An 18,208-nucleotide genomic window follows, 5' to 3' on the forward strand; every position below is an offset into this window, starting at 1 on the left:
TTACCAAAAATCTTTGTATGTAATTTTCCAAACAATTCTGATGATTCTCTCCTACCTCAAAAGAAATTAGAACTGGATCCTCCCTAATGTTTGCAAATCCACTTTGTGCCAAGAATGAGGAAAACAGATAGATGATCAAGAACTCCTTTGTACCTATTTCAGAGAATACAAATTGGCTACAAAAAATGGACTCTATAAGTCACCAAATCTGAGTGAATATGAGTATAATATTTTTTTAAATATATTTTTATGCTTAAAGCAATTAGCATGACCTTAGAGAGATAAGATAGAATTTCTTGGGTTTTCTCTCACCCAAAATTCACAAAGTTGACCAAAATATACATAGGAATAAATCAAACTTCATTGCCAGGCAAAAAGAGAGAGAATACTCTGGAGAGAAGAAAACATATATATTTGCATCTGAGAGACTATACCATCTGAGTTCATGGATGGCAACAAGAATTTCATAATCATCTGTAGAATTCTGCCTATAAAATAAAAAAATGACTATAAAATAAAAAGTTGTAAAAGATATTCAATAGTTCTGTTCATCTAATATTCTTTTGTTAGTCTATATTCTCCCATAATAAACTTTTCAAAAAGGTTCATTGTTTGATTATACCATTAATAGGATAAGAAAACTTAGTATGCCATGATGGGAAAAATCCTTCATGATCTCATGAAACTCCTTTACAGTTTTCTTAAACACCTACCTCTTGTAGAACTGGGATAACAGGTGGTTTTCTCTGCTGCAGAAAGTACAGCACCATAAGGATATAAGCATATGAAGATAAACTTCCCCTGGAAGCATCGCCAATGTCACATCTCTAAAGAAACACAACAATGATTGAAAATAAAACTTCAGAATCTTATTCCACAAAGTATTGACTACATTGAGACACCATTTAACCCATCAAACTGGCAAATATCCAAGTTAATAACAACTGTCATAGAAGGTGTGGATAAACAAGCACGTACACATTACAGATGAGACTATAAATTAGCATAAACTCTATGAAGAATAATTAGGCAAAATCAAAATTACAAAAGCACATTTCCTTTAACCTAGCAATTCTATTCTAAGAATATATCTGCAAATATGCCAAAAAATATGTGAAATGACTAAGAATTTTTTTTATTGTAGCACTGTTTTAACAGTAAAAAATCAGAAACAACTTAAGGCTCATCAGTAAAACACAGATTTTAAAAACTGATGACTATCCACACAACATACTAATATTTAGCCATTAATAAAAAACAAGGAAGCTCTTACATACTAATAGGAAATAATCTCCAATGTCTACTGCACAGTAAAAAAGTACAAAACACTGTTTTTAGTGTGCTTATATTATAATAAAAAGGAGATGGGGAATTTATGTATTTGCCTGTACTGGTATATTTCTGGAAGAATACAAAGGAATTTTTAACAAACACTGAGTGCCGCCAGCAAGAGGCAATGGTTGGCTAGGAGAGAGGTGAAGAAGACAGATGTTCCACCATAAACCCCTTTAGACCTTTTGAATTTTGAGCCACATACCTACGTTGGCTACTCAGAAAAAAGTTTTTAATTAAAAAATAACCCTAAAAGAATCCTGAGAGACTTCCCTGGAGTAAAGCTTTAGCTGATATTATATTAAGGGAGAGGAATGATTCCCTGACATGGACTACTTGGTTTCATTACTAAAACTCCATGGGGGTACAGAACTGTCCTTTTGGAAATATCTTGTGAGGTGAACCAACAAAAGTGGCTGTGTCAAATATGATTTGTAGTATGTAGCTGGATTCCTTTCTTTTCTCTTCAGATGACCTCTGTCCACAAAGACATGTAAAGGGCGATCTAAACAAATACGCCTCCCTGTTCAAAGAGTGGGCTTTAAGAAATGAAAATGTGACTGAGTCATTCCCCTACTAAAACCTTTCCACCAACACATTCACAAAATTAACTGTTATCTGAGCATCTACCATAATGCAGGCACTGCACTGAATTAGGTCTGAATAGAAGTCTCCTTCACCCCTCTCGGAGTTTACACACTTACAAAAAACAGAATTTAGTATTATAAGTGTTGGCCAAAAAAATTTATCACTAAACCCAAATATCAGATTTCCTAACCCAGAGTTCTTAACTAGTATGCTATGCCAACTCCCATGCCTAGAGTTGAAAAACATTATCACACTGAGAAATTTTACTACTAAGAAATTGTCTAGAGCGTTACATGTGGGACTGGAGCACACCAGAAAAAACAACGAATCACCTTTCTCTAATAGGTACAAATTTAAACAATTTAATATTGTTTTTAAAAGTTCAGGTAAACAAAATTTAGAAAATATTTTTCAGAAGTCTGACATCAGTATGTTTCACTTTAACTATCCTGAGTCTTATAACAAAGCAAATCATTAACTTTTTAATAAATACCTTAGCAAACACTTTCATAGTATATCCCAAGTACTGCACTCTAGGATCAATAGCTGCGTAAGTAGCTAGCATTCTTGTGTTATGTTGAGCCTGAAAAATAATTACATATTTGAAAGCATTTCAAATTTATTAAACTACAAATCAGATAAAAAGATGTAAAACATTCCAAATAGAATATATGTATTTAAAACTTAAAATACCTATAAATTAGTGAAAACTTATTTTCAATCTGAAGGAAATATCAAAATGAATGATTAAATATTTTTTTCCTTATACTGTTCACATTTGAAAGTTTTAAATACAAATCTATAGTCAATGATCTGTAAACTTTTTCAATTACAAGTGTAAACATACCTGGGTCTATACAGAAAGAGAAACTTACCAATGTATTATACAAACTGATATCACCTTCTAAACCACTTCGTCTGTGTTCAAATTTTACTATAGGCACTTTGGCAGTAGTTATAGGTAAAATATTTCTTAAACCTGATTTTAAAAAAAACACAAAAAACTTTACTAGGTAAAATAATTTTCACAAACCTAAAAAATATTTTGTTGTTTTAAAGTTATAATTTAAAAGTCATACCTGGATGTCTCTTAAGAATTTTTGCCAAATTTTCAATTATTTCCTTACAATTTAATTTCTAAAAACACAAAAGAAATAAATAATAAAATTTGTCTGACTTGATTTGTCTTTGTGCAAACTCTACTGTAATCTAGGCATTTAATACCAACATTTAAAATCTCTAGCCGTAAGTTCTATATAACCTTCTACTCAAACTATGTGGCCCATAGACTTGCAGTATCAGCATCCTCTGGAAACAAAAGAAATGCAGAATCTCAAGCCCCACCCCAATCTACTGAATCATAATCCCCATTTTAACAAGATCCCCAGGTAATTCACTCCACACTAAAGTTTGAGAAGCACAAAGACAAGAGAGTAATGTTTTCAGATACATGAATAAACAACTAGAGATGGGTTTGGTGAAGGCAAAACAGTATAGTGTTTAAGAACATAGGCTCTGAATTTAGACAAACCTGGATTCAAATCTTAAACTAAGTACTGACTAGCTGGGTGACTTTTGACCAAATTCTTAACCCTTCTACTACTGTTCTATAAATTAAGATAATCATAAACTCCGCCCTATAGAGTAATTGGAGGGATTATATGAGACATGTATGCAAAAGCATTTAGCAGCATGCTTGGCACAAAATAAGTACTTTAAGTTTGCAAGCTATTTATTATTATTATTATGTTGATAAATAAAAGAAAAATAATCCTATTATTACCAGAATCTACTTCTTCAAGGAAATTCTTACCTCTGCAAATTAAATATGTTGTTTTAAAAGCTAGACAGCAGAGTTGATATGGTAACGATAACCATGATAAAAGGAACAGAAGAGATAATGACATTACAAATTAACAGGATTAAGCTGAAGGGTATTTATACCAATGCCCACGCTTACACTAAAATAACTTTTGCATATCCCCAACATGCTCTTTTTAGCTACAAGAGAGCAGTAGCCATTACAGCTTAACCTGAGGATTTCAAGGGAATCTTTAGTTACTAATTACACAATCAAATAAAAGAGGTTATTTTTTCTTTATTATGTAAGGATATAATTTACGCTAAATTTTGTTTTCAATTATGGCTCATTTGGAAGAAAATAATTTATTCTTTTTCAGTGCTTCAACTTTCCAGTGTGACTGACATAGACTGTATATAATACACAAACCCTTAGTGATTAGAAGTCTGATTATTAAATTTTATATAGAAGATATCTAAAACCCAAACCTCCTCCCTGGGAAAAAATTATTTTCTATTCCTGCAATTCTTAATCTTCAAAATGGAGAGGGGTGGCCTCTTTCCAGGTAGATGGCACTGAGCAGAAGCTAGCTAAGAACTAAAATATATACAACTTTTCAGTTTCTTTATCCAATAAGTTAATACCAGAAGCAATTTCTTACAGCCAGAAATAAGGACCTACCAGGCATCCTTGCCATCTTTACTCTAGTTCTAACAATTCTCAAACTACCTTTTGAAAAAACTATTTCAGAAACACGTAAATACACCATTCTGCTGAATTGTTTTATAATATATAACAAGGCTATACTGACACCACTACAGATACCAGAAGCTTGGCATCACCCCAATCTTGCAAGCAGTCCCTGATTTTGAAATATAAATAGCAACACGAAATGAGCAACTACTCGGATTCCCCCCTCCTCTTCTAGTTGCTGCTAGGAAGACCTGAGACACTTCTTCCTTGACCAATCAGTCCCTTTCTTTACTTGAGCTTGGACAATCTTGTTCCCACAGTTGAGGCCCGGTACACAAAGAAAAAAAAGCCTAAGTACCCACTCTCACTGATTAACTGCTCTTGGGGGAAAGGTCTGCTCCTGGCATCTCACGGTGGAACTCAGAAAGCTTTCAATTTCAGAAAGCAGAGGTTAGGTTCTACATTATTAGTAGTACTATATTTCACCTATTAATACATTATAGGTTAATTAATTACAGAGAAGCAGTGAGATACAATGGAAAGAGCATGAATTCTGAAGTCAGACAGACCTGGGTATGAATCCTGGTTCCAACATTTACTAGCTGTGAACTTGGGCAAGTCAATTTATTTTTCAAAGCCTCAGTTTCCTCATCTGCAAAATGGGGGAAATTACTTACCTCAAACGTGGTTGTAAAAGTGAAATGAGATAATGTAACTAAAAGTGTATTCTGGGCCTACAAAAGAGTGATGTCCACAAGTCCTGTCCTCAAGAGCCCTGCTCAGCTCCTATAGCCTATTGTGTGTTTTTTATGGAGTCAATCCATCTCATATTTGGCCTTACTCTTTTCCTGCTGCCTTCTATTTTTCACGCATTATAGTCTTTTCCAAAGAACCCTGACTTTTCATGATGTGATCGAAGCAGGAAAATTTTAGTTTTATCATTTTTGCCTCCAGCAATTTTCAGGCTTAATTTACTCTAGGACCTGTATTTCTTTGTCTTTCTGGCAGTCCACAGTATCTGTAGAGCTCGCCTGCAACTCCTCATTTCAAATGAATCCATTTTTTTTCTATCAGCCTTTTACACTATAAAGCTATCCTAAAATAAATCATTTATAACATTGTTTCTAAGGAAAAAATGTGTTCTGGTTGCCCCAAAATTACGATTAACTTGTAGAATACAAGCCATTTATAAATTAGATGTCCACCTTTATTTTCTATCTTTAGTGATACAAAGACATCGCCTAATGGAAGAGATATAAAAAGAGAGTAAGTGAGATCAATGTTCACTACCAAACCGAAGCACTGGCTTCTCATTGGTTCTAAAGAAGAAAAATTCCAACTCTATGGTATATTAACTTTTTCTAAACATTTATTACAAGCACTGATAACTCTCAGTGACATGGGTTTTTTTGTTTTGTTTTGTTTTTTAAGTTTTTTAATTATTTTGTTAATCCAGCATTGGGATGTTTATCTTTCTTTAGTATTCATATTTCCTTTTCTACCTTTATTCTCGGTAATATATAATCAGCATTATCAAAACCAACAGCTATTATCCTTTATGACTTTTGACCTTTATTTTTAACTTATTAAAAAAATTTTAGTTCCAGGTGTACAAAACAATGTAACAGACATTTACACACCTCACAAAGTGATAATCCGTCTCCCCAATCTATTACTCCTCTGATAGCATATATAGCTGTTACCATTCCATTGACACTATTCCCTATGCTGTACTCCACATCCTATGACTAATATATATATCTAATTATAGTTGGCATTCATTATTATTCAGCTTCAGCTTCAGGTGTATACAATGGTCAGACATCTACACAGTCCATGAAGTGGTCTCCCTAATAAGACAAGTGCCCATCTGACCCTCTACAAAATCTTTACAACGTTATTGATTATATTCCCCAAACTATATTTCATATCCCCGTGGCTATATTGTGACTACTAATTTGTACTTTCTAAAGAAACTGTGGTATATTTATACAATGGAGTACTACTCGGCCATTAAGAAGAACGAAATATTACCATTTGCAACGATATGGATGGACCTAGAGAATATTATGCTAAGTGAAATACCATATGATCTCACTTATATGTGGAATCTAAAGAACAGAATAAACAGAAATAAACTCAGAGATAAAGGGGGGAATAAACAACTAAGGGTTGCTAGATGGGAGAGGGGTGAGGATGGGGAAGTCAGTAACATGGTTTTTGCATTATAAAATTACTCAAACAGTAAATTATTTAAATTTTTGAATCTCTTCTAAAATAATGCTAATGCTTATGCTTTTACATTTCAAACACTGCTATTGCTAATATATTTATACAAAGAATGATACCATATAATTTTACCAATACTACATACAAAATTAAAAAGATTCATCACTGGAAGAAGATTAACTTCCACAATTGCTTTCCAAACACTAACTCTTACCTCTGCATTTTCGTGGCCTTCCAGGGTCATACAAATATCCAGATCACTATCACGAAATCCAAATCCATTCTTAGAAGAGCCAAATAAGCACAATCTTGCCTTTTCTAAGTAAATAAAAAGTCAAAAGTTTCATAATTAGCAGGAAAGAGGAGTCTTCTATTATCTACTTCTGTCCTAACACAAGATGATCTTGTCCACATCGATGCCTTAAATTACCTACCATTGACAGATATACTGAGAAATTCCAAAACACTTATGTAAAGCCCAAATCATTTGCCCAAGTTCCCACATTCATGTATCTAACTGCTTCTTTCATTTTTCCACAGACATCGTAAGTTGAACAAGTCAAAACTAAACTTCACTTCAAACCTATTATTCCTATAATCCTTATTCTCAGGAAATAGTATCTCCATCAACTCGGTAGCCCAAGCCAGAAATACACATGTGATTCTTAACACCCCTCTCTCAACTTCCATATCCAAACAATCACCAAGTCCTTTAGCTTCTTTCAACTTAACTGTCACACAAATTCATCCACTTTTATTCATTTTCAAATTACTACCAATCGTTAAGATCAATATTTAGAGATTTATATCTTGGAAATAAACTAGTTTTTTTCAAGGCACAATTCAAGTAGTTTTACAAATACCACCTTAGCACAAAGAATTCTCCAAAAGTTAAGACATTAATCCATTTGATATAAATTATGATAGGGTTATCCCCTCATACTTAGTATCATTTATTACAGGTGCCACTTAAAACAAGGTGCGGCTTAACAGGATCAGATTTTTCTCCCTTATTCTTGTAGACTACACATTTAGATAACAATTGTGTAGTTTCAAAATGTAATACTCTGATTCAGTTCTGATACCCTAGTTATAATTTCAATAACTGTAAGATATATAAAAAGCAGCTATGCTCACCAGCAAATAAAAATGTACATCAATTTAACATAACAGGGACTTAGAATTGGTCAATACTTTACAAACTAGCAAATATAATAAAAAATGGACTCTTATAGCACATAACAGATTATCTTTTAAAAGTACAAATTCATTCTGATTATAAATCAACTCTTTATCCTTTTCTAAAATATCTGGCCACAGAACTCTTGATTATTCACCCCCATACCCAAAATGTGATCCTTCTGCTATTTTTGCCATCTCAGTTAAACAGCACTACCCAACTACTGACGTAAAAACCTTGAAACTATCCTTGACTCCTTCTTCTCACATCTAACATAAATAGTGCATCAGCAAATCCTGTCGGCTTTACATTCAAAATATATCCTAAATCTGACCACTTCCCATCTACTCTTCCAAATCACTGTTATGTCTCATCTGAACTTAAGCAACAGCCTCCTAAATGTTCTGCTTGCTTCTATTCTTATGAACCTATACTCTGTTCTCTTAGATCGTGTCACTTAAGTGTTAAAATCCTCCAGAAGCTTCTCATTAGACACTGAAAATAAAATTCAAAGTCTTTCTACCAACATCTGTTAAGACCCTAATTATCCAATCTCTAGGCTAACTTTCTGACCTCATCTTTCTATTACAATCTACCTCACATAATCCACTCCAGCCACACTGACTTCCTGGCTGAACTTCAAGCATGCCAAACATAATCTAGTCTTGGGATATTTGTATTTGCTGCTCTTTCTCTCTAGATTGTTCTCTCCTTGGACATTCATACAACTTATTCCTTCATTATTATTCATGACTCTGCTCAAATGTCACCTTATCAGAGAGAACTACCATAACACCTCATCACTATCCTTTTAATTCCTGCACTGTAACAGCATTTATTATTTGTTGATGTTACATTATATATATTTTTTTTACTTGATTACCAGTCTTTTCCTCTTAATATAAGCTTAATGAGAGCAGATTTCACTTATTAGCACTGTGTCCCCAAGCACCTAGAATAGTACCTAACACAAAACATTCAATAAGCATTTTTTACTAAGTGAATGAAACTAAGACCAGGTGATATAGTAACAAAAGCAATCAATTTTTAAACTGTGACATACCATCATATTCTTTTTGAATAAATTTTTCCAAACTAATTAAAATTTGCTCCCTGTTGTGTTGTTCAGAGAATGGCGGTGATAACTCATCTAAGTTGGAAAAAAAAGAGGAAAAAGTAAGAAAATGGAATCTGAAAATGTCTTCATATTTTTACCCTAAAAACTTTACTTAAATTTCTTCATTATTTGTTGACTACTCTGACTAGAAAATCATAAATGTTACTGGGAAAGGAAACAGAACAGCAAAAAAATAATTTTTATAGATCTATATACATTTCACATGTTCATTTTCCTTATATCTATAAAATATAGTTACTTCTACAAATTATTTAATATTATTTTCTTCCGACATTCCACTGTCTCTCATATATATTCTTGTTTTTCCCTCCTGTTAAAACTATACTCATATTGTTACACTAGGCACCTGACCCATTCAAACCTAACAGTCGCCACAAATGCCTGTTCAGGATTCACATCTTCCTTATAAGCTGTTTTACCCACAGCCTTCAAAGACTTCTCCTTAACTGAATTTCCTTAGTTCTCCAAATTGCTTGCCAGTTTAGTTTATAAAGTCTTTCAGTTTTCTAGTTATTTCATTTTTATTCATCTTGTTTTTCCAAATAAGACCGCATATTCCATAAGAAGTCTTTTCCCCCCTATTTCTTCCACTAGACTCATCTCCAAGAGTTAAAACAGTAATGGAAACAAAGCAGTAATTTAGGGTAATGAATTAAACTAATATTCAGCTTTTGAAAAACAAACGTAGCATCAATGTTTGCACACTGAATAGCTGAAATACAAGTTATTTTTTTCCTTTTTTTTTGAGTGATAAAACTATTCTGTATAATACCCCAATGGCACATGAAATGATGCACTTGTCAAATCCCACAGACCTCTGCAGCACAAAGTGTGAACCTTATGGCATACAAATTTTAAAAAGTCATCTAGGAGGTCAGGAAATCTCACGATGGTATGCAAGCTGTAACTAAAGAATCTATTATAAATGTATAAGACGACTTCACTCAAAGGAGTGGGGGGAAAGGTGCTAACCTAAGTAACTTCGAAAATGAGTGGAGTCTATAAGTCTAAGGGTGGAACTGCACATAAGCACTGTACTCTAACTGATAACGTTTCCCACAGAGGTACAGGATAACAATTTTGATGCTAAAGAAATGTACTTAAATGGAACAATTAAATGAATGGCAGACAATGGGAGCAAGATTTCTCACTTTTGGAGTAGAAAATTTACAGAGAAGCAGGGAGAAGAGGCTAGAATGAGCCATCTGGTAATGTATTAGAATTGGAGACATCAGTACAAAGTCATGTTTAGCTTAAAATAGGTAAGATAATCACAGAGAAACATTTATAGATATATGTTTATATATGGGTTAGTATACACACACAAATTTTCTTGCTCAAAGAGGGCCTAGAATTAACACCATCCAGTAGTAACAAGCACCCTAGAATCAAGATCTTGGTTTCTAATACCATTCTCCAATAAAAGGAACCAGGGCTCTTTGGAGAAATGTCTAATTCTAGGACCGAGGCAGGAAATACATATATGATGAGCCTGGAGCATCTTGTAATGCCAGAAAGTAAAGAAGTGCTAAAAAACAAACAAAATACAGTGACAGGGTTTATCAAAGGGTCACATGAACCAACTGAAAGATGTTTCAATAGCCAAATCTGGAACAATTTGAGCAACAAAATAAACTGATCCTGGATTAAAACCCGAAGTATAAAAACATCTATGAGACCATATTGAGATAAATGAATAAATTAAAAACAAATATAGTGAATTATACCTCAATAAAGCTGCTAAAAAAAACTGTCCCATGATCTAGCCATTCAACTTCTAGGTATTTACCCAAGAGAAATTAATGCATATGTCCATACCCAGACCTACACATTAAAGTGCACTGCAGATTTATTTGCAATAACCAAAATTTAGAAAGAAATCAAATATTCATCAACAAGTGAATGGTAAATAAACTGTGGCACATCCACACAATGGAAAATAACTCAGCAATAAAAAGAAATAAACCATTGATACAATATGGATGAATCTCAAAATAATTCTGCTATTAAGTGAAAGAAGCCAGATGCTCTCCCCCCACCAAAGGAAAGTGTATGTTACGTGATTCTATATGTATAGAACTCTAGAAAATGCAAACTAATCTATAGTAACAAAAAACAGGTAAGTGGTTGCCAGGCAGGAGGTGGAGATAGGGAAGGGTAGGAGGGAGGGATTACAATGGGGCACTAAGTATTACATGGGAAATTTTATCTTACCTGGGACACAGCAAGTAATTAAAAAATGTTTGCTGAGTGAAGGTTTATCCCAGGTATACCATAAATGTATGTTGCATAAAATATGTAAGGCTTTCCCCAAAATATTTTTATAGCCTTATCTCCCTCTATTGCTTTTCTTACACTCTACCAAACCTAAGGCAATTACTCTCCCAAACAAATTAAACCCCCTATGCTTTTATTCATAATCTCCTGTATCTGAAAATGCAGTTCAAGATCCAAATCAAATGCCACATCATTAATTCCAATTCCTCTGATCTATCCCAGTGGATGTAGCCAATATAACTAAGGAACTTAATTTTTCATTTTATTTAAGTTTAATTAAGGAACACATATGGACTCTGTAATCCCCTTGGCATTTATAACAGTGGCCCAAACATAGTAGGCATTTCATAAATATATGTAGTTGGGTCTCTAAACTATTTAAAAACTTCTACCAAAACAAATATTAGTGAACTGTTTTTAAAAAATAAGAAAGAAAATAAATACTCAAATTATAAAAAAGTATCTAGTCTCAGTAGTTCTATTAGTAAAACACTTACCAAAACATCTTTTACATACTAAATCAAGTATTTCCCGAAATCGATTTGTCATTGGTGGTAGAGGTTTTAGATCAATTTTCCTGAAATCCTCCGGGCAATCATTTTTTGAATGGCCATCCTTTTTGCAGATGCTGCATACTATCGTCGGTGGCTATACAAAGGAAAAAAATTAATCTAATCTAATAAACTATTGAGGGACTTCATCATTACTTAGAAAGCAGATCCAAAAAGAATATTTTATGTAACAGTTCTGATAACCTATGCTTTCGGGGGGGAGGGGTGAGAACCACATGTTAATGAAATGCTGTGTTAAAGGTAAAAAAACATATTTTGAGCCAACCACTTTAACTTTCTTTCCCACTAAAATAATATTAAGGATTAGCTTTACCTGAAGTTGTACCGGGAGATGCAAAAAGTAAGGCTTAATTCAAACAGTTTGATCAGCCCTCAAATGAAATACATGCACTACATTTCAATCTACTCAGATCTTTAACAAAGTAGATTACAGTCATATGTCACATAACAACAGGAATGTGTTCTGAGAAATGTGCCACCAGGCGATTTCATGGTTTTGCAAACATCACAGAGTGTACTTATACAAACCTAGATGGTATAGCCTACTCTACACCTAAGCTATATGGTATAGCCTATTGCATCTAGGCTACAAAGCTGTACAGTGCGTTACTGTACTGAACACTGTAGGCAATGTAACTAACATATTGGTATTTGTATAGTAAAAATACAGTGTAAAAAATAAAGTGTGTGTGCGCGTGTGCGCACATAGGGAGGAGGCGGGGGAGGGCTGTGGATGGAGACACCGTTGGAGGGAAAGCAGACATCAGAAGGAGGCAGGAGAAAGGGCTAGTAGTGATTCAAAGAGACCCAGAGAGATAAAGCTTGAGATGAGACATAATAAGAGGGGGAGGGAAAAAGAGGGGGAAAGGGACAGGGACAGCAGACTGGGAGGGAAGAGATAGAGAGAGGAGGTAAGTGAGTATGCACGTATGAGTGTGTGTGCGTGGGTTGGCGCAGGCAGCTCCCGGCTGCCTCCTCCACAGCTCTCACTCCCTCACCAACTCCAGCCCCATGAGGGGGTAGGCATACAGGCTGGTAGACAGCAAGTGGAGACTCGTCATTTATTTAAACCCAAAGCTAACAGTAAATTCAACATTGTAATCAAGTCTAACCTTTTCTTTCAACATCGAAAACAAATGTTTTGCTTACATTACATTATAATCTATGGGACCATCATATATGTAGTCCACTGATGATGGAAACATCGTTATACGGTGCATGACTGTATAAAGAAATTTCAAGAAATACCTTTCATTTCACTCTAAACATTTTCTATCTTCAGAACCAATTACAGAACCCTTGCTTGCCTAGTTGGTTCAATTTATTACATTAGCATGGTACTCAAGAAACCAAACTGTAGAGCTGAACTCTAAAAATAAATTAGCTTCATACAAGGAACCACTCTTATACAATAGCCACAAACTTAACTTCAAACCCTATACCACCATTTGAAATGTATTTCAATGCACTACCAAGTAACTAAAACAGTAAAAACTTATCCCATCTACTTGAAAAAAACAACATATGGTTAAGGAAAAGCACTACTACTCTTTTCTTTATTGTAATATGGCCAGATCCTAGAGTTGCTTCTCCCTCCAGGGTTAGCCCGGACACTTACCTACCCATTAACTGTTATGCAAATTATACACAGAAACTTCTATTTGTGGGACTGCTGTGCTGTGGGCTAATTAACAGTACCATAATAATTTGTATCGACTTTTGAAAACTTTTTTTTTTTTACATATTATCAGAAAATTCTAGAAATATGTTACAGATAACTAGAAAAAAATTAAAATTGGAGAAACAGTTAACCTAACATAGATTTCCAGGAAAAAAAAAAGTATAAAGTAGAAGAAATGTTCACTGTAGTTATCTAAAAGGCTTTTCAACAAATCTGCGATTTATTTCATCCTTCAATAGTCCATATGCCCTAAATACTGCAACCTAAACAAAATGTAATAGATTTATCCTTATAAAGAATAAAGATAGCTTAGTCATTAGGTTAAAAAAGTTAAAGCTGTCAATAAGGAATTAATGATAAAACAATGTAACTGGATGATTTTCCAGTTGTTTTTTTTTTTAATATTCCACTTGGCTTACACATGACCTATATAATCACTTTTTCACGCTGGATGCTGATAATATTTCAGTTATGTATACTGCACTTGAAGCAATGTGACTTAGCTAAAACTTTCTTTTATTAACAAAGTTAACAAACTTGCTTATTTTCTGTTCATTAGGGTATTTTATTTTCTATAATTTATCAAGTTAAAGTTCAGACTAGGCTATTTTAAAAGTAGAAAAGTTAAGACTCCCATAATTTGTAAGAGACATGCCAAAATCCAAAGTGAAGCTCAATAGCAAAGACAGAATCTGGATTCTTCACTTTTTTGGTTCCTGTTTTCACTCAACTGTCTTTACCAAGTTTATACTCACCCTCCCCAACCACCCTATTCCTCACTAAAAAAAAAACAAACAAAAAAAAAAACTTTAAACTAGAATACTATTAGTTTACAAGCCCTGTACTCTCATTTGTTGAAGAAAAAAATAACCATTATGTATTGAAAAAACAAGCACAATTTAAAATATATGTTGCCTTTGTCAAACTGATTTTCATGAAATAGCTGAATAATCTTTTCATATATGAGAAAATGAAGCAAACTAGCTAGTAATAGGATGCTGAAACCGTTTGCAGTTTTATATACAGTCTGTAAAGGTTAACTATTAACAAAATGCAATAAGTAAAATTAAAATATACATCAAAATATCATTCCAAAAAAATTGTCTACTATTATAGAAGCTATTTTTACGTTTCCGAATCTAAAAACTAGAGTCATACAACCACAAAATCTTCCACATTCTTTACAAACTGTAGCCTACCTTTCCAGAGGTTAAAATAAACTTATCAAACACATAATATAATTCCTGGGTGGGGTGTTTATCATCAACAGTAAGGTCAGAAGCATCTTCTGTAGCTTTGCAGTTGCAAGAGGTAGCAGGTGTGTCGGTGCACGCAATCTGATGTGAACTCTCTGTTTCTAAATTTGACCTGCAGTCTGTACCATCAGACTCATTTGGGTCAGGGGACTTATAATCAATGCAATTACACTGGCTGAGCTCCTTTTTTAAACAAGTCTCTGAAGGCGCTAAATCACACTGTTTCTTCATTGATTTTGGCTCTAATTCATTGCTTTCACTGGCAGAAAGAGATGAAGATTCCTGTCCATGTTCAGCCAAAACTGGCTCATTTACCAACAAATTGTCATCTTCAGTAATACATCTCTGTGATGTACATTCCATTTCATTATATCTATCAGGATGACCTCTTTCTGCATTTATTTTTTCCGTGCTTCCCCCAAGTTGAATGCAACAATTGGATGCCATATTGTCAGACTTCCCTAGCTTCTTATTGCTTATTTTCCCTTTCTCTCTTTTCATGGAATCCACTGTAGATTTATTTGCACCCTTCCGCTGAGGACAGGCAAAATATCGATAAGCTGCCCTGAATCTCTCCACAACATATTCATAAACAAGCTGGCTGTTTAAGCTCCGTGCAACATTCCTCTTGATTGAAAATGGATCTAGTAAAAAAAAAAAAAGAAGAAGGTTAGTAGCTAAGTATATACTAACAAACTACATTTCCAAGCTTATACAAACAGATCTTAACTGCTAGATTGTCAGCAGAGCACATTTTCCAAAAGTGTTTCTAAAGTCCCAATGAGAAATACAATAGCAACATCTTTTCCTTTGTTTCTGCCATAAAATAAAAAACTAAAAGGAAAAGAGAAAAAAAATTAATAAGGTAATTAATGAGACTGGCTGAGGAGCCCAACTCAGTAATTATAGTTTCAATGATGAAATTACCAGAAAAAGACATGACAATATGCCTCCCTATAATGTCATTGAATGAAATTTTTCAAGCTCATCTCGTGATAGTACTCTTCAGTTACATATTCCTTGCAATTTAAACAAATAAAATATAACCTAAGACTCTCAAAGTTTCAACTTAAAAAAATACTGTTTTTCAGATTTAACTTTAGTGAAAACAGAAAATTAGAGAAATGAGGGGCGAATTGATGGCTCAGTTGATTAGAGCGCGAGCTCTGAACAACAGGGTTGCTGGTTCAATTCCCACCCAGGATGGTGGGCTGTGCCCCCTGCAACTAAGATTGAAAACGGCAACTGGACTTGGAGCTGAGCTGCACCCTCGACAATTAGAATGAAGGATAACGACTTAGAGCTGATGGGCCCAGGAGAAGCACACTGTTCCCCAATATTCCCCATAAAAATTTTTTTAAAAAAATTAGAGAATAGAGAAAAGCAGAAAGAGACCAAAGAAAGTGAAAATTAAACCAAAATTTAGATTTTGATGCTATCTAAAATGGTTATGTTGAAAAGGCTTGCATCAACTCAGACTTCTAAAAATGTTTATGGCTTTTTGGATTTTATAAGCCTGAAACACAAATATGCCCCAAGGGAAAAATAACAGTAATACCCAAAAGACTACACATTTTCTCCACTACTGAAGATCATTAAGTAAAAGGATTAACAGGCCAGGCTTCAGATTGTCGTGGTTGAGGCATTTGTTACTACTTTTTGCTGTTATCTAAATCCAGGCTTTAAAAACTTTTTCTAGCCTCTTTCCCTTGCTAAAAGAAAGAGAAATTATGACAGCTATAGGTTTCAAGTGCGTTATTTACTATATATAAGAGTACAATATGTGAGTACATGCTTGTGAGTATATGAGAAATTTGTGGGTCCAATTCACAGTAGAGAAGGCCAGAAGACTAAACGAACAGAAGAATATATAGTCTAAACCAGGGGTGTCCAAACTTTTTTCAACGTTTTTCACCAAGGGCCACATGCGGTAAAATACACAAACAGCTGGGCCACTCACTCAAGGTGAAGTACGTATTGCCTCACCTGGTTTATTTAAGTAAACTAAATATATTTTTGGAATTTGCTGTGGGCCAATAAAAAATGGACTGCGGGCCGCAGTTGGCCCCGCGGGCCGCAGTTTGGACACCCTTGATCTAAACAGACTAAAATGATGGACAGAAATTCAACTTCCTATCTATAAAGTGAGTGGAATTTAAATTTTTGATTAAGAATTTAGAAACCATTCTATTACCGTGTTTCCCCGAAAATAAGACCTAGCCGGACAATCATCTCTAATGGGTCTTTTGGAGCAAAAACTAATATAAGACCCGGTGTTATATTATATAAGACCAGGTATTACATTATAGTAAAATAAGACCGGGTCTTACATTAATTTTTGCTCCAAAAGACGCATTAGAGCTGACTGTCCAGCTAGGTCTTATTTTCGGGGAAACACGGTATTTTCTGTATTGCTAGAGATCTTAAATGTTCTTGGGATTTGATATGAAACCTTATTTGTCAACATCAATTGTTCTTTTTTCTTTAGCTTGGTCACATTTAACAGATAAGGTGCTTTAGAAGACAATAAAAAATTGGATTTTAAAATTATACTTTAACAATTTTATAGCACAAATTTATTCAAAAAGATCTTATAGTATTCATAAAACTATTCTATTTTTCTATACTCAACATTTTTTCATAATTAGAAATTAAAATAAAGGCATGTAAATAAGCTAATAACCCTAACTAATATATTATTTACAGATTGGAAACCTTTAAATAAGTATTAATCCTATAACAGACTTGACAAAGAATTTATTTAAAATATATAATGGCAACCTAGTGGCATATATAGCGCTACAAAGGATAGAATTTATAATACTGTATTAGAAACAGATGATGAGTGACACACAAAAAAATATTCTCCAAATGAAATATAACTATCATCTCACCTTCAATGGCTATTCGCCTTTTAGGCCAGTTTTTGTTTTCTCTTGTTAAAATATCTTTTATCCGTACACATATCACATATTCCTCCAAAGCAAAATCCAGTGTGTAAAATTTTAGCAGCTCTAACCATAATTGTCCCAGGGATACCTGATGTGGTGTTTCCAATGTTAAAGTAGACTGGAAAAGAAAACATATCTTTTATTTAAGCTTCACAAAACTAGAACTATCTAATTTTCAGTTTGAAAAAACCTGAGAGATCATCTTTTCAAAAACTGAGGCATAAAGGGGTCACTGGCCAAAAAATAGTTTCTGGTATAGCTGGTAAGAGAGTCCTAGTTTACTGACTCCTAGAATTTTTGTTCTTTCCACTAAACCAGCAATTCTCAACCATGGCTGCACATTAGAATCACAGTGGGAATATTGAAATACACTAATATCTGAGTTATACACCACTCCCACCTCCCATACTCTTCCCAACATTCTGATTTAACTGACCTGGGCATCAACTGGGCGTTGGAATTTTTAAAGCTCCTTAAGTGTTTCTCAGGTGTAGCCATGGTTGCAAACCA

At 34.0% G+C, this 18,208-nt stretch overlaps 1 protein-coding gene across 9 annotated transcripts in view; it reads right to left on the reverse strand.

The window, feature by feature from the left end:
* Positions 1-18,208, reverse strand: part of TUT4 (terminal uridylyl transferase 4) — a 106,381-nt gene that overhangs the window by 19,479 nt on the left and 68,694 nt on the right. For all 9 annotated transcript variants that reach the window (XM_074334722.2, XM_019742855.3, XM_019742854.3 and 6 more), the window contains exons 12-20: positions 17,642-17,816; positions 14,691-15,391; positions 11,736-11,886; positions 8,887-8,973; positions 6,858-6,961; positions 3,000-3,057; positions 2,796-2,899; positions 2,414-2,503; positions 714-827 (exon numbers count right to left, since the gene is read on the reverse strand). In XM_074334722.2, coding sequence (XP_074190823.1) covers positions 714-827; positions 2,414-2,503; positions 2,796-2,899; positions 3,000-3,057; positions 6,858-6,961; positions 8,887-8,973; positions 11,736-11,886; positions 14,691-15,391; positions 17,642-17,816 — 1,584 coding nt within the window. The remainder of the gene's footprint in view (positions 1-713; positions 828-2,413; positions 2,504-2,795; positions 2,900-2,999; positions 3,058-6,857; positions 6,962-8,886; positions 8,974-11,735; positions 11,887-14,690; positions 15,392-17,641; positions 17,817-18,208) is intronic.

Source organism: Rhinolophus sinicus, chromosome 14 (assembly GCF_057876585.1).
Source record: "Rhinolophus sinicus isolate RSI-liver-muscle chromosome 14, RSI-T2T, whole genome shotgun sequence".
Lineage (NCBI taxonomy): Eukaryota > Metazoa > Chordata > Mammalia > Chiroptera > Rhinolophidae > Rhinolophus > Rhinolophus sinicus.